Below are 26,559 nucleotides of genomic sequence, written 5' to 3'. Positions count from 1 at the left end.
GGGGTGGGTGGGAGAGGGGATAGGGAAACTCCTCATATTTGAAAGCCTCACCCCACCTGGGGCCTAACATGAACACCAGACACCCCAGTCTTTCAGGAAAACTCTCACAACCTCAGCTTCCCAGTCAGAAACTAGTGGAAAGGCAGACACTCATGAAAGAAATGTGGGGACAGTGAACCTTTGGCACTTAGACTTTGGATTTGAGGCCTGCTCTTCATGCATCCCACCATGTAGGCTGGTGAAGGGCGGCCAGTCCTGTGTTCACAGCCAAATCTTCTTCCCAAGGCTGACTGGGACAGGCATACTGCCTCCCTGAGTGCCTCAGTCTGTGGGGTTGCCCACCGCAGCCCTTAAGACAGCATCCAAGGGCCAAGAGCATGTCTTTCTGCAGATTGAGTTCATGTCTTGCTCTGGCTTGTAAGGCTGAGGGCATGGCGGCCTCTTCTGGGAGCTCTGGGACCCTCCCACTGACCGGCCTCTCTGAGAAGCCCTGCTTGGAAGGTGAGGGCTGTCAGGAAGGTAGCCACGCAGGGCTCATCAAGACCCTAACGGTCAGCTTGGGAAAAGACCCCATGCCGCAGGGAGGGTTTGTGCATTTAGTGCTTTGGGCAGTTGCAGAGTCCACTGTTCCCCTTGGGCAGACCCAAATCTGGGGAGCTGCTGACCTCGGCTGGGCCATCTCCCATGTCTGGGCCTTGGCTGGGATGACTGGGCTCTGTGCTAGATGGTCTCTCATCCTCCAGGAGGCTGGTCTGGGCTTGTTCTCACAGCAAAGGTTGGGGAGCAAGACAGAGAGCAGAAGGACACGAGGCCTCTGAAGGCTTAAGCTCAGAACCTGCATGTTTCCAGGCCATAGCATTTCATGGGCCAAAGCAAGTCGCAAGGCCAGCCCAGACTCAAGGGGTTGGGGAATAGACTCCAGCTCTTGATGAGGGGGCTACAAAGTCACACTGCTGGGGGTGTGGAGCCCACATGCAGAGAGAATGCTGCCCAGATGATTTTGACAGGACATGTCAACCTCTACCCCTACTAGGAGCCCTGGGTTAAAGGCAAGGGCAGGACATAGCAGGTTGCCCAGGAGCTGAGAGGAAGAGGTGGGGGTGCTAGTATGAGGACCAGGCTGGGCCCGGGCATGGCTGGGAAGAATATGACAGCAGAAAAGTAGAAAATGGACAGGAGGGCCCTCCACACAGGGGCTCAGGGTGGTCTCGGGCCCAGATGGCTCTACTGGTCTTCAGTGGCATCACCAGGTGACACTGGCTCCACTGCCACCGTGACGGTGGCAGCTATAAGCAGACCCTCTTCACAGGGGGATCATCCCAGTGATTGAGGCCCAGGCTGCAGGTTGTGGGGTCTGAAGTTCCTGGAAGAACACGGCTGAGAGTGAGCTGGAAAAACACAAGTGGGTAGCCTCCTGGGGGCCTCCCTGGAACCCACGCCTTTGACTAGTGGTTCTCAAAGAGGGGACTGTAGCTGCAGCCGCAGGGAGCCCAGAGGTTCCTCCTGCCTCTCACCAGCAGTCCAAGTGTTCAGGTGCCTTCCTGGGGTCTTAGCCACAACAACGTGCAATTCCTGGTCTTCCCTGTCTTCCTTCATCTCAGGCCTCCTTACTGATACCCAATTACGTAAGCACCAAAGTTATTAATGCAGTGATTATATATGCCTTCCCAGCTCTCAGCTGAGGCCCTTGCTGCCTCCAAATCCAGTTACACAGCCTGTGGAAGTCCAGAGCTCTGGCTGATGTCTCCAAGTTGCCAGGGCTGACTTTCTGATGCTTCTCTCTGTGCCTCTGGGCTCCCACCACCTCTCACCTGCCCCAGGGTCCATGGGAGCTCACCCAAGGGCCAATTAGAGCACAGAGCTCAGGCTCCTCCTTAGCTTCCACCCCCAACCCCCTTGTACTCTGTGAGCTGGGAGGTTGGGGGGGGGGGGTTGGTAGAGGTAGGAGGTTATTTTCATCTGCTCAAGCTGCCATAATAAAATACCACAAGCCATGTGGCTCAAATGAGAGAAATTTATTTTCTTACAGTTCTGGAGGCTGGAAAGTCCAAGATCAAGGTCCTTGTAGGTTCAGTTTCTAGTGAGGGCTCTCTTCCTGCCTTGCAGATGGCCACCTTCTCACTAGCAGAGAAAGAGAGAGAGAGAGACAGAGAGAGAGAAAGATAGATCATACTTGGGGTCTCCATTGTCTCTTTTTATAAGGACACTAATACTATTGGCTCAGGGCCCCAACCTTGTGACCACATTTAACTATAATTACCTCTATAAAATCCCTACCTCCAGACACAGTCACAGTGTGACTGGGGTAGGGTTGGAGCTTTAACACAATAATTTGGAGGAGGGAACACAAACATTTAACCTGTAACAGTGATGTTCATGCAGAGAGGTCACGATGCAGACAGAGGGTTTCAACTACCTCGCTGTTCCTTTCTCCCTGTTTCGCCCAGAGCAGTGGACACATATTTCCCAACCCACCCTTCCGCCAGCCCACCTCTCCCTCAAAGCTCTCTCTAGATTCTGGTCTGGCGGCTGCCTCATCTCCTAGCCCAAGGACCCACCAAGGGATATTTGGCAGGGAAGTATGGTTCCCTTCCTATGAGGAATTTTAACAGATAACATTTCCTTCATCTTGCATCACAGACTAAATTTATTAATGTGTTTCCAGAAGATTCTGATGCCAAGCCCTCCTAAAGAGTCTGGCAGCACTAATGCTCCCATAGAAATGCACACTTGCAAGGTTTGAAGAGATGCCATCCTGAGGGACTGTGGTTTTAATTACTGTTACTCTTGCCTTTTAACTACAGACTACTATTAATTTAGCTTCATCATTATCAATTTAGTTGCTTGCTGGTTAACCCTACCACTTGCAGTGACATTTACTTGCAATAGGGTTTCCAATGTACATCTTTCTAACAACTAGCATTTAAGGCAGGCATCCATATGCGTTCAAATGGGAAACACTGCTATCCCATGGCTACCTCAGAGGCAGGAATTACTCACCACTTCCTCCCCCCATTGCTTGACAGAAAGAAACTTATTATTGGTGATGGACTCCTGGAACTTGTGTTATTTAAGTAACTGACCATATATGGTAAAGGTAAAAATAATAGAACTAATACTACTCAATGATTTTCAAGTTCACAGAGAATTGCTTTAGGATGTGTTTAGCTTATATTCCTTAATAGAATGTAGGCAGTTCACACACGGTGCTAGCAGTGAGTTGTCTGCAACTTCCTTATTTGCAAATTCTTTTTCCCTAGAAAGTGGAGGCAGATCAGTGAGCCATGGGGGTGGTTTCCCTCATGCTATTTTCATGATAGTGAGTGCTTATGAGATCTGATGGTTTTATAGAGGGCTCTTCCCCCTTCACTTCACATTTCTCCTTCCTGCCACCTTGTAAAGAAAGTGCCTTGTTTCCCCTTCGCCTTCCGCCATGACTGTAAGTTTCCTGAGGCCTCCCCAGCCATGTGGAACTGTGTGTCAATTAAGCCTCTTTCTTTCATAAAGGAAAGCACAAATTGGAAGAGTCTCAGGCAGTTCTTTATAGTCGTATGAAAATGGACTAATATAAGGGGTCCTAGCCAGGAGAGTTGGGAAACTCAGCTTAGAGAATACAGCCTAACCCCCAGGCACTCAGGCTACTTAGATTTCCAGACTTACAACAGGGCAAATGCATTCCTTTGCTTCCTTCCAGAGCCAGCCACCCAGGGAATACTCCAAAGAGGATCCACGGGAATGAGCAGGGTCAGAGCTGTGATTCCAGCCAGCCCAAGCATCACTGAGTGATAGCCACCAGGGCAAGGCTCTGGGAAATAGGGATCTTGGTTGGTCCTTGGGAACCTGGGTCCCAGGCAGGAGGGGGCAGAAGTGACTATGACTTTATGTGTGTCTAAGCATGTCATGGGGGCAAGCTCAAATCTGTCCCCTGCAGCTGTGAGGGACAGAAGCTGCACACACGTGTGTTCACATGTGCATGTTGGGTGGGGCTGGGTGGAGGGTATTTAATACCGTTAGCCAAAGCCAGGAGAAGGCAGATGGCTTAAGACAGAATTTGGTTCTCTGAGCTCTGCTTCCCCACTTCTCGTCTGTGCACTTTCTTCATCAAGTCTGATCTCTACAAGTAGAGAAGCATTTGCAATAAAGCCTTGTCCTGGCAGGCTTTTATTCTTTCTTCTTTTTCTTTTTCTTTTTTGTTAGATGGAGTCTCACTCTCACCAGGCTGGAGTGCAATGGCACGATCTCGGCTTATTGCAACTTCTGCATCTTAGGTTCAAGTGATTCCCCTGCCTCAGCCTCCTGAGTAGCTGGGACTACAGGCACCTGCCACCATGCCCAGCTAGTTTTTTTGTATTTTTAGTAGAGACGGGGTTTCACCATGTTGGCCAGGATGGTCTCAATCTCCTGATCTCGTGATCTGCCCGCCTTGGCCTCCCAAAGTGCTGGAATTACAGGCATGAGCCACTGCGCCTGGCCAATTCTGCATTTCTTTTAAGTGAGATCACATCTTCCAGCTGCCACACTTTGGCTCCAGCCATCCCTAGTATAGTCTGAAACCTGAAGTCCTCAACAGTCTGACTGGGCAGGACAGGCTCCACTATAGAGGCTTCCCTAACCTCCCAGCTTCAGAAGCATAATCTGAAGCTGTTTTCCTAGTATCACTTCTCTCCTCCCCAGTGTCCTATATCCTGCCCATGTTGGTCCATTTATCAAAACCACTAACTCAACTGTGCCCCTTTGCACCTTGTACAATCCTCCATTTTCCTTTGACCAAGTCACAGCCAAAGCAAAAACTAGAAGCTAGGGATGATGTCCTCATTAATCGAGAATGACCTGTAGATACCCCTATAGTTGTGGGATTGATGCTGCTGGATCCGTTGCCTAGGCAGGGCCATTGCAGACCCCTTAATCTTCACCTTTGTCTAAAATAAATCCCCCCTAAAAACTGGCCAATTAAAACACACTTCAAAATGGGATATATCATATAAACATAATTAAAAATAAAAATCATACAATCATTTCAATAGATGCAGAAAAAGCATTCAATAAAATACAGCATCCTCTATGATAAAAACCCTCAAGAAACTAGCCATAGAAGGAACTTACCCCAAAATAATAAAAGCCATGTATGACAGACCCACGGCCAACATCATACTGAATGGGGAAAAGTTGAAACATTCCCTCTGAGAACTGGTACAAGACAAAGATGCCCACTGTCACCACTTCTATTCAATATAGTACTGGAAGTCCTAGCTAGAGCAATCAGGCAAGAGAAAGAAAGGGCAAATTGGAAAAGAGGAGGTCAAATTACAGCTGTTCACCAATTATATGATCATATACCTAGAAAACCCTAAAGACTCCTCCAAAAGATTCCAAGATTTAATAAATAAATTCAGTAAAGTCTCAGGTTACAAAATCAATGTACACAAATCAGTAGCACTGCTTTATACTAACAATGACCAAGTTGAGAATCAAATCAAGAACTTAATCCCTTTTACAACAGCTCAAAAAATAAAATACCTAGGAATATACCTAACCAAGGATGTAAAAGATCCCTACAAAGAGAACTACAAAAACTGCTGACAGAAACCACAGATGACACAAACAACTAGAAACACATCCCAAGCTCATGAAAATGACCATATCATGAAAATGACCATACTGCCTGTATTAGTCCATTCTCAGGTCGCTATGAAGAAATATTCAAGACTGGGTAATTTATAAAGGAAAGAGGTTTAATTGACTCACAGCTCTGCAGGGCTGGGGAGGCCTCAGGAAACTTACAATCATGGTGAAAGGAGAAGCAAATGCATCCTTCTTCACATGGCAGCAGCAGGGAGAAGTGCAGAGTGAAGTGGGGGAAAAGCCCTTTATAAAACCATCAGATCTCTTGAAGCCTGTAATCCCAGGACTTCGGGAGGCAGAGGTGGGCAGATCACCTGAGGTCGGGAGTTTGAGACCAGCCTGACCAACAAGGAGAAACCCCGTCTCTAATAAAAATACAAAATTAGCCAGGCATGGTAGCACATGCCTGTAGTCCCATTTACTTGGCAGGCTGAGGTAGGAGAATTGCTTGAACCTGGGAAGCGAAAGTTGCAGTGAGCCAAGATCGCACCATTGCACTCCAGCCTGGGCAACAAGAGTGAAACTCCATCTCAATAAACAAACAAACAAACAAAAACAACCATCAGATCTCATAAGAACTCACTCACCATCGCGAGAACAGCATGAGAATAAATGCCCTCATGATTCAATTACTTTCCCATGACATGTGGGGATTATGTGAACTATAATTCAAGATGAGATTTGGGTAGGGACACAGCCAAACTATATCACCGATGAAAGTAAGCTACAGATTCAGTGCAAATTCCTATCCTAACACCAACATCATTTTTCACAGAATTAGAAAAAAAAAATCCTAAAATTTACATGGAACCAAAAAAGGCCCAAATACCCAAAGCAATCCTAAGCAAAAAGAAAAATCTGGAGGCATCATATTACCAGACTTCAAATTATACTACAAGGCTATGGTTACCAAAACAGCACGGTACCAGTATAAAAGTAGACACATAGACCAATGGAACAGAAAAGAGAACACAGAAATAAAGCCAAATACTTAAAACCAACTGGTCTTCAACAAAACACACAAAAACATAAATTGGGGAAAGGAGACCCCATCTAATAAATTGTGCTGGGAAAACTGGTTAGCCATATGTAGAACAATGAAACTGGATCCCTATCTCTCACCTTATAAAAAAATCAACTCAAGATGGATCAAAAGACCTGAATCTAGGACCTGAAACCATAAAAACTCAAGAAGATAACCTAGGAAAAACTATCCTGCACATTGGCCTAGGCAAATAATTCATAACTAAGAACCCAAAAGTAAATGCAACAAAAACAAAAATAAATAAATGGGACCTAATGAAACTAAAAGGCTTCTGCACAGCAGAAGAAATAATCATCAGAGTAAACAGACAACCCACAGAAGGGGAGAAAATATTAGCAAACTATGCAGCAAACTAAGACTAATATCTAGAATCTACAAAGAACTCAAACAGATTAGCAAGAAAAAAAATCTTACAAAAAGTTGGAAAAGACATGAATAGACATTTCTCACAGGAAGATATACAAATGGCCAACAAACATATGAAAAAATGCTCAACATCACTAATCATCAGGGAAATGCAAATAGAACCACAATGAGGTACCACATTACTCCTGTAAGAATGGCCATTTTTCACCCTCTCATAGACCCCAGTGTCTGTTGTTCCCCTCTTTGTGCTACCCATGAGTCCTCATCATTTAGCTCCCACTTATAAGTGAGAACATGTGGTATTTGGTTTTCTGTTCCTGTGTTAGTTTGCCAAGGATAATGGCCTCCAGCTCCATCCATATTCCTGCAAAGGACATGACCTCATTTATTTTTGTGGCTCCATAGTATTCCATGGTACCACATTTTCTTTATCCAGTCTACCAATGATGGGCATTTGGGTTGATTCCATGTCTTTGCTATTGTGAATAATCCTGCAGTGAATATACACGTGCATGTGTTTTTATGATAAAACAATTTACATTCCTTTGGGTATATACCCAGTAATGGGATTGCTGGGTTGAATGATATTTGTGTTTCTGGGTCTTTGAGGAATCACCACACTGTTTTCCACAATGGTTGAACTAATTTATACTCCCACCAACAGTATATGAGCCTTAAGAATGGCTACTATTGGCCGGGCGCAGTGTCTCACACCTGTAGTCCCAGCACTTTGGGAGGCTGAGATGGGTGGATCGCTTGAGGTCAGGACTTCAAGACTAGCCTGACCTACATGGTGAAACCTCCTCTCTACTAAAAATACAAAAAAAAAAAAAAAATAGCTGGGCATGGTGGTGGGTGCCTGTAATCCCAGTTACTCAGGAGACTGAGGCAGGAGAATCACTTGAAACCTGGAGGGGGAGGTTGCAGTGAGCCGAGATCATGCAATTGCACTCCAGCCTGGGTGACAAGAGCAAAACTCGTCTCAAAAAAAAGAATGGCCATTATGAAAAAGTCAAAAAATAATACATGTTGGTGGGCATGTGGTGAAAAGGGAACACTTATACACTGCTGGTTGGAATGTAAAGTAGTACAGCCCCTATGGAAAACAGTATGGAGATTTCACAAAGAACTAAAAGTAGATCTACCATTCAATTCAATACTGGGTATCTACCCAAAGGAAAATAAATCATTATATCAAAAAGACACCTGCACATGTATGTTTATAGAAGGACAATTCACAATTACAAAGATACGGAACCAACCTAAGTGCCCATCAACCAATGAGTGGATTTTAAAAATGTGGTATATATACACCATGGCGTACTACTCAGCCATAAAAAAAGAATGAAATAATGTCTTTTGCAGCAATTTGGATGGAGCTAGAGGCCACTATTCCAAGTAAAGTAACTCAGGAATGGAAAATCAAATACCCTATGTTCTCACTTATAGGGGGGAGCTAAGCTATGGGTATGCAAAGGCATATAGAGTGGTATAATGGACTATGGAGACTCAGAAGGAGGAGTGTTGGGTGGCGAAGGATAAAAAACCTACATATTGGGTAAAATGTACACTACTCAGGTGAAGGGTGCACTAAAATCTCAGATTTCATTACTGTACAATTCATCTGTATAACCAAAAACCACTTGTACCCCTCAAGCTATTAAAATAAAAAAAATTAAGAAAACACACCTCATTTTAAATCTAACTTGCAAAGGCAGTGGTGGGGACTGCTACATAATTGATAGGGGTATTCCAAGTGATCTGTCAGCCGAGGGTCTCCTGGCTGCCCCTTCCCCACTCCATTGTGGCTAAGGGTTAGGGCTCCTGCTGTTGACCCAGGGAGAATGAAATAGGGACAGCTGCTGGGGCTGTGAGTGACGAAGACACAGGAGTCTGTGCCTGCCCCGATCCCCATATAAGGATCCCACAGGGAGAAGGTTTATCCCACAGGGAACATCCTGAATGTAGAAACATGAGAGATCACCAAGCACCCAGCACCCCACTTGTAGCCGACACCCTGCCTGGTTTCTGGTCTAGTGAGCACCGAGCAGCTGGAAACCCTGTCCCTGGGCCTTGCTGTACAGTGAGGGGCTGGACTACCTCTCACCCTTTGCACCTCCAAGGATACCTGTCATTATCTCTTTTATGAGCTCTGTGTTTTGAAATATTTCATTACCCAAAAACTTTAGGTGAGTGTGGTCTGAGCCATTTTACCATAGGCAGATATGCTTTTTGCATTATGTTCCTTGCAATTTGGAAATAGCCTACAAATCCCTTTAGTATGGGGCCCAGACAGGAAGCAGACACATTGCATGTCAGGATTACCTGGGGAGCTTCTGAGATCCAGAAGGGAAGGGCCAGAGCAATCTCTGCTGGGACCTCCTTCCCACCCATATCCCTCTGTAACCACAGTATGCACTGTGCCTCTCCCACATGACACCTTTTCCCAACTCCCACCTCGCCCCCACCCCCACATCCTATGGCTTATGTACCAGCGCATCCTTACCACCCACGTCCACTCCACTCCATGAGGCCACTCCACATGAAGGGACACCCTGCAGCAAGGAACATGGGAGGACCCCAGGGCCTGGTTGCTGTGTCATGCACACTACATCGGGGTGACACTTGGGATTTGGGCCTGGCGCTCATCACACTGGACATATGGCATCTTGCTGGGCAGCTGCTGCCACAACCCCTGGCTACATAGTCGCTGATGGTAGGCAGAAGCCCTGGAAATGAAAGTGAGAGGACATAAAGAGTGACACATTTGAGCCTCTGTCTCAGGTAAAGAGCTGCAAGTGGAAAAGGACATGTGTGAACACTCCTGGGAATTCTCAGAGATGTTCGGGGGAGGGCGCTCAGAGTCTTCCCTACAAAAGACTCAGATTCCTGATAGTAGCATGGGGAGAGAGGGCTCAGAGCCATTCCATTTAGGCACAGAAGTTAATGTGCACCCAGTGCGTGTGGGCGGGAGGCATGGGGATGTGCAGCTTACACAGACACAGAGCACACCTGTGCTCAGCCTGTTTGGAGGGTCCGGGACAGGTCCTATCTGAAGTTGCCAATACTCTCCTGTTTCCCACCACCACTCCAGCAGGAGCTAAGCCACTAATGCATCCTCTGGCAAATAGGCCTGTAATTCGGTTTGTGCCTTCTTCCCTCCGCAAATATCTCAGTGGATAATTAGCAAGACCGATACTTAAGGAAAATGAGTGTGTCTTCCTGGATAATCTCAGGGCTCTGTGACTCAGACCCAACCTCAGAGCATTGACTCAACATACTCTCTGTTGCTCCCCGCAGGCAACACACTGCAAAAAGGCTCTTTAGCGGTCACTAAGAGTCCACCACAAGGACATTGATAGGAAAATAACCATGCTTCAGGGACACATTGTCATTAAAGCCTGTCCTGGTAAACTCAAACTACATTGTCCACGAATCCCTGTTAACAGGAACACAATGGGCTGCAGTGACAGATGCACAGTGTCCCAAGGACTGGGGGTGACAGGCCACACTTGGAGGCCTGAGTTCAATTTTGGAAAAAGCCCCAGATGAACTAGAATGAAGGGCCTAGAAACATGTCACTGAGGAGGAGTCCAAGAGACACGGGGATGTTTAGCCTGGAGAGGGCACATAGGGTTGTGGGAATCACCTTCAAACCCAAGGGGCTGGGATGTGGCAGCTGGAGAGGCCTTTAAAGAGTTCCAGAAGGGCCAGTGAGCAGGAGGTGTCAGATGATGGGAAGAATTTTCTCGAACTTAGGTGTTTCCAGAGTGGAATTCATCTGCCCTGGGAGGTAGGGAGTCCTCAACCCCAGGAACGTGTCATCAGAGGTGGGAGCTCGCTGGAGGAGGCTGTGAGTGCAGCTTCTGCACTGAGGAAGACTTGGGCTGAAGGAACAGTTCAGACAGTCCAGGATTCTGCAAATGTGGGTTTCAGAAAAGTACCTGGCCCACCATTTTCTGATTTATTGCTAATGGAAGGCTATGGAATTATGATTTAGCTATTGAGGGCTTAGTACCTATCACTATTCAGATTCAATTAATCAAGCAATAAGGAGGTTTGGCCACATCTCCCAGGGGTATTTCTCTGAATGGCATTTCATGTCATTCCACTCCATTCTCATCCTTCTTCTTGCCAAAGTACAGTCGCTGCCTAGTCCTTGAGTGAGGGAGACACACTTGCTGTGTGGACCAAGATGATGCCTTGATACCAGGTCTCCCTGGATTCTGTGAGCCCCGTCAGGCACCCAGAAGCCTCTGCACACAATTTCGCTATTAACTCTGGGTCTCTCTTCACATCCTTCTCTGCCTTTGGGCTCTTTTCTCTCCATCCACCTTGATCTGCTCCAACCTTCAAATCCATCTCAAGTAGTCAGTCATCTCCACTTTGAGATCTGATAGAGATCTCAAACTTCATATGACCAGCGAGATGTGGGCGGAAAGTTACCCAGGTGCTGAGGCAAGAGAGTGAAGGCACAAGCTGTTCCAATATAATAAAGAAAGTAGTTGTAGTAAGAAAAGTTATACTAGAAATAGGATATAGAGATGATCACATATGGATAATAATCATTAGTTTTTAGTATTAATCTCTGTTTTACTATTATAACTGAGGAATAACCAGCCAGTGCAGTCAGGAGCTGAAGGAACATTGTGAGAAGTGAGCAGAAGACAAGAGTGTGAGCCTCTGTCATGCCCGGATAAGGGCCGCTTGAGGGCACCTTGGTCTTGTGGGAACGCCAGTGCCTGGGAAGGGGCCTGTTACTTAGCAGACCGTGAAAGGGAAACTCCCTTTCTTTGGAGGGGTTAGAGAACACTCTGCTCCACCAGCCTCTTGTGGGAGGTCGGACATCAGCCAGGCCTGCCTGCAGACATCTGGAGGCTTAAACGTCTCCCTGTGGTGCTGTGCTTCAGTGGTCACACTCCTTGTTCACTTTACATGTTCTGCCTGTACACCTGGTCCTCCTTTTAAGTTCCTAGAAGATAGCAGTAGCAGAAATAGTGAAAGTATTAAAGTCTTTGATCTCTCTGATAAGTGCATAGAAAAAACGCTGACATATGCTGTCCTCCCTCTCTGCTTCAGCCACCACAAAGGGATGGACCCCTTGTCCTGTAAACACGTGACTTGCTCGACCTTATCAATCACCTGAGATGACTCACTCTCCTTACCCTGCCCCCTTGCCTTGTTTACAATAAATAGCAGTGCGCACAGCCATTTGGGGCCACTGCCAGACTCTGCGCATTCGTAGGAGTTGTGCCCTGGACCCAGCTGTCTTTCATACTCTGTCTTAGTCTTGTGTCTTATTTTTCTACAATCTCTCATCTCTGTACAGGAAGAGAATATCCACTAGGCCTCTAGATACCACGCTAGAACTCTTTATTCCACTGCCAGCCCAGGCCTGGCCTTCCCCAGGAAGTGAAACCACCATCAATCTGGTTACTGAAGCCAAAGTCATCCTTGGCCCCCTCCCCACTCTTCTTCAACCATCACCTCTAATCCATCACTGAATCCTATCAATTTGATTTCCAAAACATATTTCATATCAACCCATTTCTCTCCATCTTCTCTGCCACCATCTTATTCAATGTCCTCTAACCAATCTCCCTGCTTCCACTTTTGTCCCACTTTACATAATTCATTATACAGAAGACAAATTGATCCTTTAAACATATAATCAGATGTCAAGCCCTCAATGGCTTTCCAGTGCATTTAGAATAAAAGGGTTTCTTCCTGTGGCCCCCTAAATCCTGCAGGACCGGACCCCTGCCTCTCCCCCTCCCTGATCATCCTGGCCTTTGGGCCAAGTCCTGGAACCCACCAAGCTCTTCCCCTGTTCCCTCTGTCTAAAACATCCCTCCCCGGCTCTTCCCACAGTTGGCTTCCTTAGAGAGGCTTTCCAGAGGGTTCCTATCCTGTAATCCTCTATGGTAGCACTCTCTATATAAATTCCTTCTTATCTCTAATCACAATATATAATTATTTTATGCATTTGTATTACAAAGACGGCCATCATCTGTCCCTGTGCCCCCATGGCTACAAGCTCTCTATGCTGGGCAATGGCTTTTGACTGTCTTTCACATCGTTTTATATCCAGCGCCTGTCAGTGCCTGGCACATGGTAGGTGGCCAATAACTATTTCTTGAATGAATAAGTCTCTCAATCCAGTTCTTAATGAACATCTTTTGTACAACTCTGTCCATGATGGTGCCACGGGGTCTGATGCTGGTCATCTACAGGAAAAGAAAAAGATTTTGGCGGTGGTCAGACTGTTCCCCTCCAAGCAATCAGAATCACTGCAGGTAAGACATTTCTGCCAAGATTTCACACGGGCTGGGCTACACAACAATGAAGCCTGGTCAGGGACTGGTATAAAAAGTTGGTGAGCAGAAAGTTGACATGAAACTTAAGTGGCTAAATGACTACAGTCTCATGACTAATTTCTGTGCTGATGGGGGCAAGGGACTGAAGCTACTACCAGGTAACTGCTTCTGGAAGAAAAACAACTCTTGTAAAAATGTATCCATTTGCATGGTTTTGGGGAGCTAGAAGTCTTTTCTTCTGAAGTTCCAAAACAGCAATGAGGATCCTGAATAAGAACTGCCTCTCTTCTCCTGGGACCAAGTGGCAGGCAGTGGCCTGGGGGGTGGGCAGCCGGGGAGAGATGGTACCATCCTTAGCTGCTGGCTTAGGCCCAGAGCAGCCGTCTCCCGTCCTGCACCACAGAATCCGCTGAGCCTATAAAAACACGGCTGCCCCCGCACCAGGAACGGTGTCAATGTGAAAGGGACACAACGTCACTGCACCTAACAGTCATCTAAAGCAGTGAGCAACGGCAAAAGCTAGAGGAAGGCAGGATGGGGAGGTGGACTCCACATCTGAACTCCACCCGCTCAGCGGCACAGCTGCTCACACCACCTGATGAAGGGATGTGGGAAATGGAAACATGATAGTGATTCTAACCCCCAGCTGCCCTGTGATGGGAATCACACTTTGCTCCCGGTAAGCATCGATCTGTCATGTCTGCACAGAAACGACGGTCCCTGTGAATTCCTGAGGAAGGAACAGAGCCTCTTTTCTCTCTTTGGTTAAAAACATATTCAAAGGCTTCTAAAGACTGCTCCAGACAAAAGGACCAGTTAAAGCCTTGAGAACGTACTTTTATCACGCAAAGTCCTTCAGAATGCAACTTTCCCCGATACAGTGCTTGAGTCTCCACCAAATTTGTCAACATGAAAAATAATTCCACTCTCTTCCGAAACCTCAAGCCCAAACTTGTCAGAATTATCACTCTAGCCTCCTGCTGGAGACAGAGGTGTTTGTGAGTTGCTCAGCCTTTTGAAACTCTGGGATCAAACTTCATGGTAGCTCAGGCCTAAAGAGTAGGGGAGCAAAAATACGAACGCCTTGAGAGGCATATAGTACAACAGTGATACTTGAGCCCACTGGCCGGGTTCCAGTTTTCATTCTGCTACTTTTTTTTTTTTTTTTTTTGAGACGGAGTCTCGCTCTGTCGCCCAGGCTGCAGTGCAGTGGCGCGATCTCGGCTCACTGCAAGCTCCACCTCCTGGGTTCACGCTATTCTCCTGCCTCAGCCTCCCAAGTAGCTGGGACTACAGGCGCCCGCCGCAGCGCCCAGCTAATTTTTTGCATTTTTAGTAGAGACGGGGTTTCACCGTGTTACCCAGGATGGTCTCGATCTCCTGACCTCGTGATCTGCCCGCCTCAGCCTCCCAACGTGCTGGGATTACAGGTGTGAGCCACTGCGCCAGGCCCGTTGTGCTACTTCTTAGCTGTGTGACCTTGGACACAGTTCTTAATCTCTCTGTGCCTCAATTCATTTCTCTGTAGAGATAATGGTATCAACTTCACAAGTTGTGGTAACAATGGAAAGAACTGATACATATAAAGTGCTTAGAATGGTGTCTGGCATGTGGTAAGCGCTCTGTAAATGTTGCTGCTGTTACATCATGACTCTGAAAGGGGGTTTTAGTTAAAATAGATCCCATCTACTACTATAGCTCAAAGTCCAGCTTGCAAAAAAGACTTTGATTCTAGTAACTAAGTGGAAGCCAGTATTTGGACCAGGAAATATCCGCTGCTACCTCCTCGAAAGGGCGCCTTCCTCAGGGTCCAGGGAGGGGATCAGTTGCCCTCCATCTTCCGCCCCACCTGCCCCACCCTTCAGTTACACAGGAATGCTGGCTCCTCCAGCCTTGCAATTGCTCCTGGGGATGGAGACAACTTTTTGTGCTGACTGACGAAAGGCTTTCCTAAAGAATAGCTTGGCTTCAGGATCTTGCCTACAGGGAGGTTTTGGTCCCCAAAGGGCAGAGAGACTTCTGTGGCCCCGTATCAATGCCCTGGATATGCCATGAAGATGCCGGAGAATCTAGTTAGGAGAGGAACCAGCAGGAGCCTGGACAGAGGCAGGGGCTGCACGGCGTCCCTAGTTCTGTTCTCTGGGCCAGGACAGGAACTGATGCATGTTTGGAGGAGGAGGTCCAGGATCTGGCTAAGGTGCCTGGGATGGCACCGGGCAACAGGGAAGGGGAGGTCTCTGAGAGTGCCCTGGTGACACTGCAAAGGGTCCTATTAATCTTCCCAATGGGGCAGTGGTGGGAACCCCCACCACTCCTCTGAGGGCTGACCCAGATTATTCAGGGACATATGGAGAACTGACCCAGCAAGCACAGAGTTGAGCTGATTATAGTAGGGACTGAAGAAGGCAGCCGCAAAAATGCAAGACAGCTGCAGATGCGTCCACGCTTTGAAGAACAAAAGCAAAGAAAATTGGCTCACCAATGAGAATTAACTGGTAACAACATACTGAACAGAAATCAAAATCAGTTCTCAGCCAGTTCACTCAGAAAAATGCAGGATCCTGAAGAGGACAGCTGAGCGATGTGAGGCCTTTGAATATTCAAAACTTCTACCTTAAAACCCTTCTGTAAAGTGAGTTCAGTGCTTGCAGAGATGAAGTGAACACGAAGCCCAGGAGACGTCTTGTCTTCAGGTCACCTGTGCTCCCCAGGCTCCGCAGGGTCCCCTGGAAGCCCCTTCCCTGGTCCCTCACTGGCAGCTGGCAGCTAGCGTGGGGCGGCCTCCTCCCAGGTGCTCTTGGCTGTCACAGTGAAGTGCTGCATTCTTTAGGCTCCCAAACCTTGAGCGCAGACAATTTCAGATTTCGGGTTCAGTGTCGGGCAACGCTCAATGTGTCCTGCTCTACCTAGCTCCTCAGGAACATCTCCCCGCCAGCCCATCCCCTAACCCCTAGTGACCACCCAGGTGCATCTCTTTTTGTCAAGAAGAGCTCGTTTATCCTTTTTTTTTTTTTTTTGCCCTTTACTGTACTTTGGTAGAAGACTGGCAGCCAGAGAAAAAACTACCCTGGGTCAGGAACAATGCAGCACTGATAAGGAAAGGGTCAACACCACTTGGGTTGTAGCCGAAGACAGATGGTAAACTCAAATGTGGAAGCTGAGGGTTTAACAGAGACTGTTCATAAAGGCACTGAGAGGGCTTAGGAAAACCCACAAAGGAAGACATAGTAGCCAGGGCAATAGGCTGGTCTTGGCCTGCAAGGGCAGGGGACACAGCTTGTAAGAGGGCTGCCAGGCAGGAGCTGCGCCCACCAAAGAAGGCAGCGAATGCCCAGCAGCCCGGCCCAGAGCAGGGAGGCACTCGGGGGGTCAGCGTCTGGACCTGGCTCTCCCCTTCTCTCATCTCCCCTTGGTGTCTTCATTGACAGAATCCCAACGAATCCAGAAGCCCAGGGAGTGTGTTAATGCAGTCCCTGAAGATCAGCCTTTCTGGGTAGAGAGGGCAGAGCAGGCAGAGTGGTTCTGGAGGGGCAGATAGAAAATATCCAGCCCGGGGCCATTTCCCAGAGGCCACAGCTCCTTGGTCTCTAGCCAAGCGCAGCCATTATAGGACGCAACTTCCCTGGCCAATTTCAAAGCTCTGCTTGCTGCTGGGAATGCATGTTTAAACAAAGCCTTTATTCTCTGTTCCAACAGCGGGGCTGGAATTTAAAAAGCTTCATTTTCAAGACTGGTTGCTTTTGATCTGTCTAACCTGGAACTTACATTTTGGAGTCAAATAGAATTATTTAAACAAAGTATTTCAGCGACAAGCACAAAATGTTTTGATTTTTTTTTTTTTGGCTGCCCCCCACCCAACCCCCGTAGCAACACACAACATTCCTACTCAAAATGAAAGGACAATTTTGTGGCCGACTCTTAAAATCTCAGCTTCAGTTTCCCTGGGTCTTTGTTTCCTCAACCTGTGCCTTTATCTAGGTTTGCCTGTGTACGGGCCCTGGGAGGGGGCTAACTTTACCTCAGACTGGCCTGGAGCAATCAAATATTCTATGAGCAGTGCTTCTCTCCTCTCACTCCGGCTTCCAGCTTTGGCAGAACCATGTGTTGTCATCCTGTCTTCTTTATGAATTATAATTTATTTTCATTTTGCTCCACATATCCCCATTTTCCTTCCTTCTCTGATATCATCCTCTACTCTCCTCAAATGAATTTGTCCCCAGCTCGCCTGCATTTCTCTTTTTTATCATATTTTGCCTGTCTTATCTGTTACTCAAGTTGGAATGTGGATCACTATTTGTATTCCTTGAAAATAACACCTGCTCTGTGCTGTCCTAGACAGGCTATGTCCCACTGGATCACAGCCAAACCCAGCTCCCCACGCTATGGAGCACAGGAGGTATCGCAGTGTTTGTCATTGGTGCCTTTGAGTTGGCCTATCAGTCACTGAAAGTCAATCTGAAATGGAAGAGCACCATTTTTTCACAGTTCTGAAAGCAAATGGAGGAAGGAAGGCCATATATCCCCAGACCTTAAAGAGGCACATCCTTTGGAATACAAAGCTCAGACATGGCCTGGTTCAAGTGTGTTCTCCACAATGAAGTAACAAAAATACAAATAAGTAATGAAAATGATGTGGAAATTCTCTCTAGAAAGAGTGAGCTAAATTTCTATTAAAATGACACCTATAAATCAAATGAACGTCTTGAGGGAGGGGCGTTAATAGAATGCATCATATGGTAGGCTGGGTGGTTGGCCTTGCCTGGTGTGAGGTGGGAAAAGGTGAAGACACGCTAATGTGTTATAAAATGACTTCATCTTTTAGTTAGTGGTTAATTCTGGACCTTTGCTCAAGTTTACCGAGCAGAATCAATCATTTTTAGGGCCAAGAGAAATGTGGATAGTACTCTATTTGACAACAGGATCTTCTAATCCCAAAAGAGTATCGCTGTGAAAGTAAGAGTATTTTGAATATAGAGGATATTTCATTTTCAGGCCCAGAGAATAGGCAGAATCAAAGCCACCATGTTGGTTAGGCTTTTCTGCAAGGAGACAAGCAGCCACCGTGCACTAGGTCCCTGCTTTTCCCCGCCAGAGGTGACAGAACTGAAGCGTACACATCTGCCTTTGAGGCTACTACTAGGGAAGGGAAGGTTTCACTTAGCTAATGAGGCCAGAATTCTCTTCAGGTGGACAGAGCATGCCCTTTAAAGACTGGCTCACTAAACCCTGAGAGAAAGCTTAAAGCTCAGGATATGGTTTATGGGCTTCCGATATGACTGGAACTAGTCATCAAGAAGGGAGAAAGATCTTGAAGCAGCTATGTTAATGCCAATATAAAATACAGACAATTTCCACCAGACATGCCTTGACCAGCAGGTTCCCCCAAGGGAAGCACACTGAAGGTACTAAGAAAATACCGGCAGAACCACGTGGGGCAACACAGGCCAGTGGTATCTTTGATTCATTCAGAATCACAATAGTGTCTTCTAAACTAATTGTGAGAAGCACATGTACTACTTTTAGTTACCAAGTGGATTTAAATGCAACTAGTATGTGCTCAGCTGGCCAGATGTGGGCCATTTTGGAGACCTGACAATTCCTTGGGGGTTTGGAATGGAACTAGGTTATGTCTTTATGAAGGTAAAAGCAATTACAAATTCTTTCTTTAGAATTTGCTTGGGAAGCAAAGGAAAGCAGCTATTCACCCAGTTTGACTTCAACTGGCAAAATTAGTTACCCAGGTGGAAAGGAGATGTCTATAATGCGACGAGAAATGAGGTATGTTCCCCTGTTTCTTGCTTCATGATCTTCTCCAAAGATGTGTGCCTACCATTGCAGCAGTAGACCAAACTTAAAATTTGCACAAAGGCTTAGAGGACCTTATTATATTCACCTCTTGTTAACATAAAAATTAATGTGCTGAGTAACATCTGTTTTTTATTGATTTAATCAATACATTGAGAATTTAGCAGCAAGTTAATGGCAAGCAGTTACAAAATCTCCTATCTTTCTACGTTTAAAATAAGTTGTCTTAAACAATCTATAGCAACCTAAAATCTCACAAACACATGTGAATGAAGCACTTCTGCTGTAATACCTATGGCAAGTTTATTAGTAATTTTCTAACAAAGTCTTCTAGTACAAAGTGCATGTATCATTTGGAATCTCCATTACCATATTTGGCCTCTTGTTTTCCCCTATAAATAGCTGTACCTAAACATAAGAATTTAAAGTAAAAATGAGCAAGTGTGCCCACGGCCTTGAATTGCGGGTATCTGCCCCCCTAAAAAACTTTCGTGTACATCTTGAGTTGATTTTCCCTGCAGCCCACAGCCAAGCGTACTGGTGGCTGTCCTTTAATGCCACGTGCAGCTTATGCTGCTTTGGAGGTAAGTAGCTTCAATTTTAAGCTGGTACAAACACATGGCGGGGCTCTGAGGAGCTAAAAGGCTACAAGCTCAGCATAGGGCTGTCCTCTTCCCCTCCTACCCCCTCATCAAAGTGCTAACAACAGCAGCTTTGTTTTTGTACCGTCCAGTACTGGAGGGAACCTTAGAGTTTCTTTTTGGTTCTGGACAGGGCCCTGGATTTAGCAGGATACTTGGTTGCTGTTCCTTGGCTTGGAGTCACAGGGGTTTTCTCCATTTCTCCCTTGATTTCAGCTGGAAGGAGTTTGTTAGATGTGAAACTTGAACTGCATGTGTCGTAGTTGTCCTTACTGGTCGCAGGAAATTGCTTTTCATAAGCAGTAGACTGCAAATAAAAGGTCTTGATTAATTTTCAGACACAAAGCAATGCACATCAATTCAAAGATGCAAGGAACTACAAAGCTGTCCAGGATTTTCAAGCGGGAGCACTCTCTAGATACATAGGGTACAAACTAGTCATATTGTAACATTATCATTAAATGCCAAAAGATCCTTTTGCACCTTTAAGAAAACTGAATTGTTCAGTGTTTGGTGTGGAGCAAACTCTACAGGCTCAATTTGGAAACCTCTGCTATCCAAAATATAAGTAAATGTCTGGTAACATTTGTGCAGGGAAGCCCACTTAGACATAATTGTACTCACTTCATCTTTACAGATTTCTACACAAGCTCTGACATTTGTACGGATACCCTGACAAGTACAACGTAATTATTCTTTCTAACCCGGGTATAAAGTGCTACATAAGGCCCACACTCACATCCCCACTATCTTCCCGCATTAATTCCAGAGACTGGTTTCTAATCCCAGTCACACCACTATGGACCTCTTTGAGCCTCTCTGTTCCTTGCCCTTAAGTGGAGGCAAATAATATTTGCACATTTGCCACAAGAGGTTACCATGAGAATGAAGAGAAAGTGTGGCCACGAAAGTACTATGTGAGCTTTAGAGTAGAAAACAAGCAGATGGGGTTTTAAGAGGCAGTTGTATTTTCTCAGGTTGCCTCAATCCACAGTAAAGGAAGAAGTGGTTTTGAATCCTGCTGTCAGGAGGGAAGCAGGGTCCGTTTTGACCTTAGGCCTATTTTTAAAGTGATCACTTTTAATTAAGTGAAGCTGAAGCATAGAGTTCTAAAAGAGTAGAGATTGTCTCAGGAGACCTACAAAGCAACACAGGGGCCAAGCCACTGGGGTAGAGAGAGAGAAGCTCTGGTTTACACAGGATGATTGAGGAAAGAGCTCACAAGTTTAACACTCTGGTTACCTGAAAGTCACAGCACACTTGGGTTAAAAATCAGGTTAACAATTTTCAAAGAGTGTGATAAGATGGTGTGTAACACAAAATAAATGCAGTGTTTCCTGGATCATTCAGGTTCTTGTGATGTAATGATGTTTTATATCCAATAGTAGCACTTAATATATGTTTGCCTAGTGAATCCATGACTTCCCAGGGCTGCAGTAAAAGTCTGGGTCCTGTAAGACTTTTGGCATCTATGTATTTCAAGAAAGAAAATCTATATATATTTCAAGAAAGAAAATCTACCTGATGTTTGCTTACCGAAGAAAGCCCTTAAGTGTGCCTCTTCAGAACATCACGTGTGTCTGATTTTATAACCAGCATATGCTAATTCTTGAGCAGGTAATACTTAAAAATCATTTTGCACCTTAAAATTTTAATTTGCATAAAATTTGAAATGTCAAAAGGTCACTTTCTCTAGTTCTTTTTCTCCCCCAAGAAAACCTCTGGGTTGCTTCTGTGTATTCTTTTAAGAGGTAGAAAATATTTAAAATTCTTTAGTATTCCTTCACATAGGTTGTATCTTTATTGAGAACTCCTTATGTTCAGTGATAAGGTGAGGATACAACACCCCTGATGTTAGAGCATCTGGCTGAGAACAAGTTGCTTTGTTTAGTACACTGCTGGTCTCTAAAAGATATACACCCTATCCTGAAAATTTCAATTCATAAAATTTAATTACCTTTACATACAAATCCTATTAAAAGGTGAATCTAAGTGTAACTTTCTCTCTTTTGACATTTCTACTTGGATTTTGAGTTATCATCCAAGTTGTTGAGGAAGTAGTTTTCAACATGTCCACTACAACTAACATTCTATCGAGCAGGAATAAAGATTCATTTTCCTTTAATGTACTTAAATTCTTATCTGGCTTAAGGGTTCCATTCTTCTTCACTGCTCCATTTGTTAATGTAGTTGAGTCATTACAGTAGTTTCAGGAGTTGCAGTCACTCCTGAAGAAACACTCAGAAACAGTCTCTGTGAACAGAATTATTGATGATAATTTTTTTCTTTTTCCCAAAAACTCTATAGATGCTGGTATTTTCTTCTTGGATATAATATCTTAAGATCATTATTAAAGTCTTCTGGCAAAGTGGAAGGAAAAAGAAAACTAAACAATGTTTAGTTGCTTTGGTGTAGAAATATGATATTTCTGTTTCATTTTGTAGTAAGATAAGAAAATGATTTTCCTCAGCCACATTGATTTTTTTGTAAGTTTAGTTATTTATTTCTTAAACAGATAGTACATCCCCATGATTTAATATTCACAATGTTCAAAATCTCCTCTTTACCCCATAGTTAACTAAGCTCTGCCCCCCAAAGACAACCAATACTGTCAATTTATAGTGTACACTTTCAGAGAGATTTTATGCATCTTCAAGCAAATATTAGGTGGAACCAAATGGATATGGTTGTCATTCCACTATCATTTCCATTGGTTGCAGGTCAAAAACAGTCTAATAATGGCAGTTTCCTATGGTTCAATCTAATTCATTGATATGGTTTGGCTGTGTCCCCACCCAAGTCTTACTTGAATTGTAGCTCCCATAATCTGGTGTTGTGGGAGGGACCCAGTGGGAGGTAACTGAATCACAGGGGCAGGTTTTTCCTGTGCTGTTCTCATGATAGTGAATAAGTCTCATGAGATCTGATGGTTTTACAAACGGCAGTTCCCCTGCACACATTCTCTTGCCTGCTGCCACGTAAAGCGTATCTTTGCTCCCCCTTTGCCTTCCACCATGATTGTGAGGCCTCCCCAGCCAGGTGGAACTATGAGTCCATTAAACCTCTTTTTCTTTATAAATTATCCAGTATGTCTTTATTAGCAGTATGAGAACAGACAAATACACTCATCTATTGACATGCTTTCTTCCCATCTTTCATACAAATAGTAGCCAACTATAAACACTCTTACACCTTGACTTTTTTCAACTAATGATTATCTTGAAGATCATTCCATGTCAATTCATAGAAAGAAAAAGTCCTCATTCTCTTTTTTGGCTATGCAATATTCTCTTGTTTAGAAGTACCATAATTTGTTTAACCAGTCCCTTTACAATGAACACTCAGGTTTGTTTCCAATCTTTTGCAAGCACATTTTGCACATGACACTTTGCACATTCGTAAGTTCTTCTACAGGATATATATTTTAGAAGAGAAATTCTTCGGATAAATGGTACATGGATTTGTAATTTTGAAAGATATCATCATGTTGCCTTCCACTGCAGTTGTACTGAGGTATAATCTTACCAGTAGCATATAAGAGTGCCTGTTTTCTTATTTCTTTGTCAATTTGGTTTTAATACATGTTAAAACTAATACAGTCATCCATATTTTAATTGAGCTCCAAAATCAGCTTAATGCTGGCTGCACTGAAACAAATCACAGTATTTGCTCCTTCACAACCTGGTAACATCAATTCAAATCTACTTGCCTTTATGCAAATATATATATATTTTTTTGAGATGGAGTTTTGCTCTTGTCGCCCAAGCTGGAGGGCAATGATACAATCTCGGCTCACTGCAACCTCCACCTCCCGGGTTCAAGTGATTCTCCTACCTCAGTCTCCCGATAGCTGGACTCACAGGCACGCGCCACCATGCCCAGCTAATTTTTGTATTTTTAGTAGAGGCAGGGTTTCACTATGTTGGCCAGGATGATCTCAATATGCAAATGTTTATGCTTCTGTGTATATGGGTTTGTCTTATAAAATACTGTATGTGTATGTGTGCCTTACCATTTATCTTTACTAAATTCCAGTTGCATGAAGTTTAGGATGCCATTGTTTAGGAAGCAGTATCCTAATAGTTTTTCTAGAAGAGTCTGAGACTCCCCTCAAATATCCTTCATTGAAACCATTCCTCTGATGCTAACGGAACACGAATGCACAATGGCCACCATGGTGACCTCCAGGCCAGGCCATAGTTTTCTTCACAAAGAGCCAAGCCTCTTAGTTCCTGGAGTGGGCAAGGCAAATTCCAGCTTCCAAGCTTTATCTAGAAACATGAACAAATCTTAATTTTTCAGTGATTTATTTTGTTGGGTTATAGGTTATCTAAGTTTTGCGTTTCTCCTTTTCTTCTCTCATAGCTGGTGGGATTCCTCAGGGATCTATGCTGTCACTGATGCAATTTTATAGTTTTGTAAGTAATAGAACAGAGAAATGAAAAATGAAATTGCCAAGGCTATAAGATCTTCCAGGTCAGGAAAAGCAAATAGAAGGTGAGGAGCTCCCATAAGATTGTACAAAGGGGGAGAAAGATAACAGAAGAATTTCAATACTTAGTTCTTAGGGGAAAGATTCTAAATGATCATTATGAGACTGTTGGGCATATATTTACCAATCCAAGAGAAGACCTAAAAGTCACTATAGGCTGTTCTTTGAAGATACTGGTCTAATGTACCATGGCACACTAGTCAGAAAAACCTAGCTATCATCAGAAAGCATTTTAGAAATCAAAGAAACAAATTTCTATCCTTTTATAAAATCATGATGAATTCGTACCTGAAACACTGCAACCAGCTTGAACAGATACAAAGGGACCAGAGAATGTTTACAGACAGGCTACTAATATGATTAAGGAATGAAGGTTTCTTTTTAAGAGTGCTCTTCAATCTAAAAGATAAAGAATGAGAGGCTATATATAATCAAAATCTATAAAATGAAGAAGGAGGCATATTTCAGCACTGTGGAGGTGGACAGCATCTCTGAGTGCTGCAGTCAGTCAGGACGGTTACATCAAGGGCTGCCTCAAGCAGCATTTCAATTGTTCTTCATCTCTGGCAAATTCTTACCATTTGGGACAGTTGAAGAACAGTCAGTTCTATTAGAGGCAGAATGATGGAAAAGATGACCTTACAAGCATTCCTCCAGTTTCACCTTTTTGTAATTCAGTACCCTTGGCCTAATTTCTCTAGCTCATATTATTAATCTTGAAAAGGGGGCTCCATGTGTGCAAGGGGAGATATGTAACAAGAAAATTGGACTAACTGCCGGGCGCGGTGGCTCACGCCTGTAATCCCAGCAGTTTGGGAGGCCGAGGCAGGCGGATCACAAGGTCAGGAGATCGAGACCACGGTGAAACCCCGTCTCTACTAAAAATACAAAAAATTAGCCGGGCGCGGTTGTGGGCGCCTGTAGTCCCAGCTACTCGGGAGGCTGAGGCAGGAGAATGGCGTGAACCCGGGAGGCGGAGCTTGCAGTGAGCCGAGATCGCGCCACTGCACTCCAGCCTGGGTGACAGAGCGAGACTCCGTCTCAAAAAAAAAAAAAAAAAAAAAGAAAATTGGACTAACTATACATATTTCATTATTAACTGGCATGGCTTTAACCTGATGAACTTGTCTGGTGATAATGGATGCAAAACCTGTAAGCTCTAGGCATATCCCTGCCAGTTAATACCAGTGCATGATTACTAGAAACTGTTAGCATTTCTCTGAATTTTGAGTAAAATACATGCTATTTAAGTAAAGTGGTTTATCACCATAGCAACAATTTCTAGAGTCACACATTCAAATTATAGGCCTGCACAAGGTCCAAATGACAAAATTCTGATATAAGTTTTCTGCTATAGTTTTGTGTGTAATGGCTACTGACCTCTCACATCCCTATGGTTTTCAGAAGAAGGAAAGGAAAGAAAAGCTAAGGGAGAAGAAAAATTGACTTCCAAACATATAGACTTCTAAGGTTACTTGTATAAAGATCTGGGTCTTGTGTGGAGTCAACAGAAATGAAATCTAACTTGCAAATTACAAAAAAATATAAATATGTTTCTTTTCTTTGTAACTGAGGTATAATCTATATACAGTAGAATAACATATCTGAAGTGTACAGTTTGATGAGTTTTGACAAACACATAGGCCTGTATAACAAACACCACAATCAATAAATAGAACAATTACCAAGAAAGTTCTCTCTTGCCACAACCCAGTCAACCTTCTGCTGGGGGCCACAACTATTCTGCTTTTTTCAACATAAATTAGTTTTGCCTTTTCTAAACTTCATATACATGAAAAAGAATGCATTATGTACTCTTGTATCTGAGTTCTTCTGCTTAACAGTTTTAATTGAATTTTTATTCAGATATTTGTATATTCTCATGCCATTGAAATGTAGGTTTTTGAGATTCATCCATGTAATAGTAACTCATTTCTTTTTTCTTGCCAAGTAGTACTCCATTGTATGGATATACCACAATTTGTTTACTCACTCTTCTGTTAATAGATATTTCGGTTGTTTCCAGTTTGGGGCAGCTTATATACAGAGCTGCTACAAACATACATTACAAATCTTTTTGTGAACTTGGGATTGCTGGATAAATGGTAAGTGAATGCTTAACCTTAAAAGTAAATGCCAGCCGGGCACAGTGGCTCATGCCTATAATCCCAGCACTTTGGGAGGCCAAGGTGGGCAGGTCACAAGGTCAGGAGATCAAGACCATCCTGACTAACATGGTGAAACTCCATCTTTACTAAAAATACAAAAAAT

General features: G+C 44.5%; 1 protein-coding gene across 6 annotated transcripts in view; it reads right to left on the bottom strand.

Annotated features, from left to right (window-relative positions):
• Positions 1 to 19,270: 19,270 nt before the first annotated feature.
• STK33 (serine/threonine kinase 33) overlaps positions 19,271 to 26,559 on the bottom strand; it is a 213,532-nt gene continuing 206,243 nt past the window's right edge. For all 6 annotated transcript variants that reach the window (XR_012423415.1, XM_065528598.2, XM_065528600.2 and 3 more), the window contains one exon: positions 19,271 to 20,103. Coding sequence is in view for 5 of the 6 variants with exons in the window: in XM_065528598.2 (XP_065384670.1) it covers positions 19,903 to 20,103 (201 nt within the window). In the remaining variant the exon portion in view is untranslated. The remainder of the gene's footprint in view (positions 20,104 to 26,559) is intronic.

Source organism: Macaca fascicularis, chromosome 14, assembly GCF_037993035.2.
Source record: "Macaca fascicularis isolate 582-1 chromosome 14, T2T-MFA8v1.1".
NCBI lineage: Eukaryota > Metazoa > Chordata > Mammalia > Primates > Cercopithecidae > Macaca > Macaca fascicularis.
This window is presented reverse-complemented; position numbering and strand designations above follow the sequence as displayed.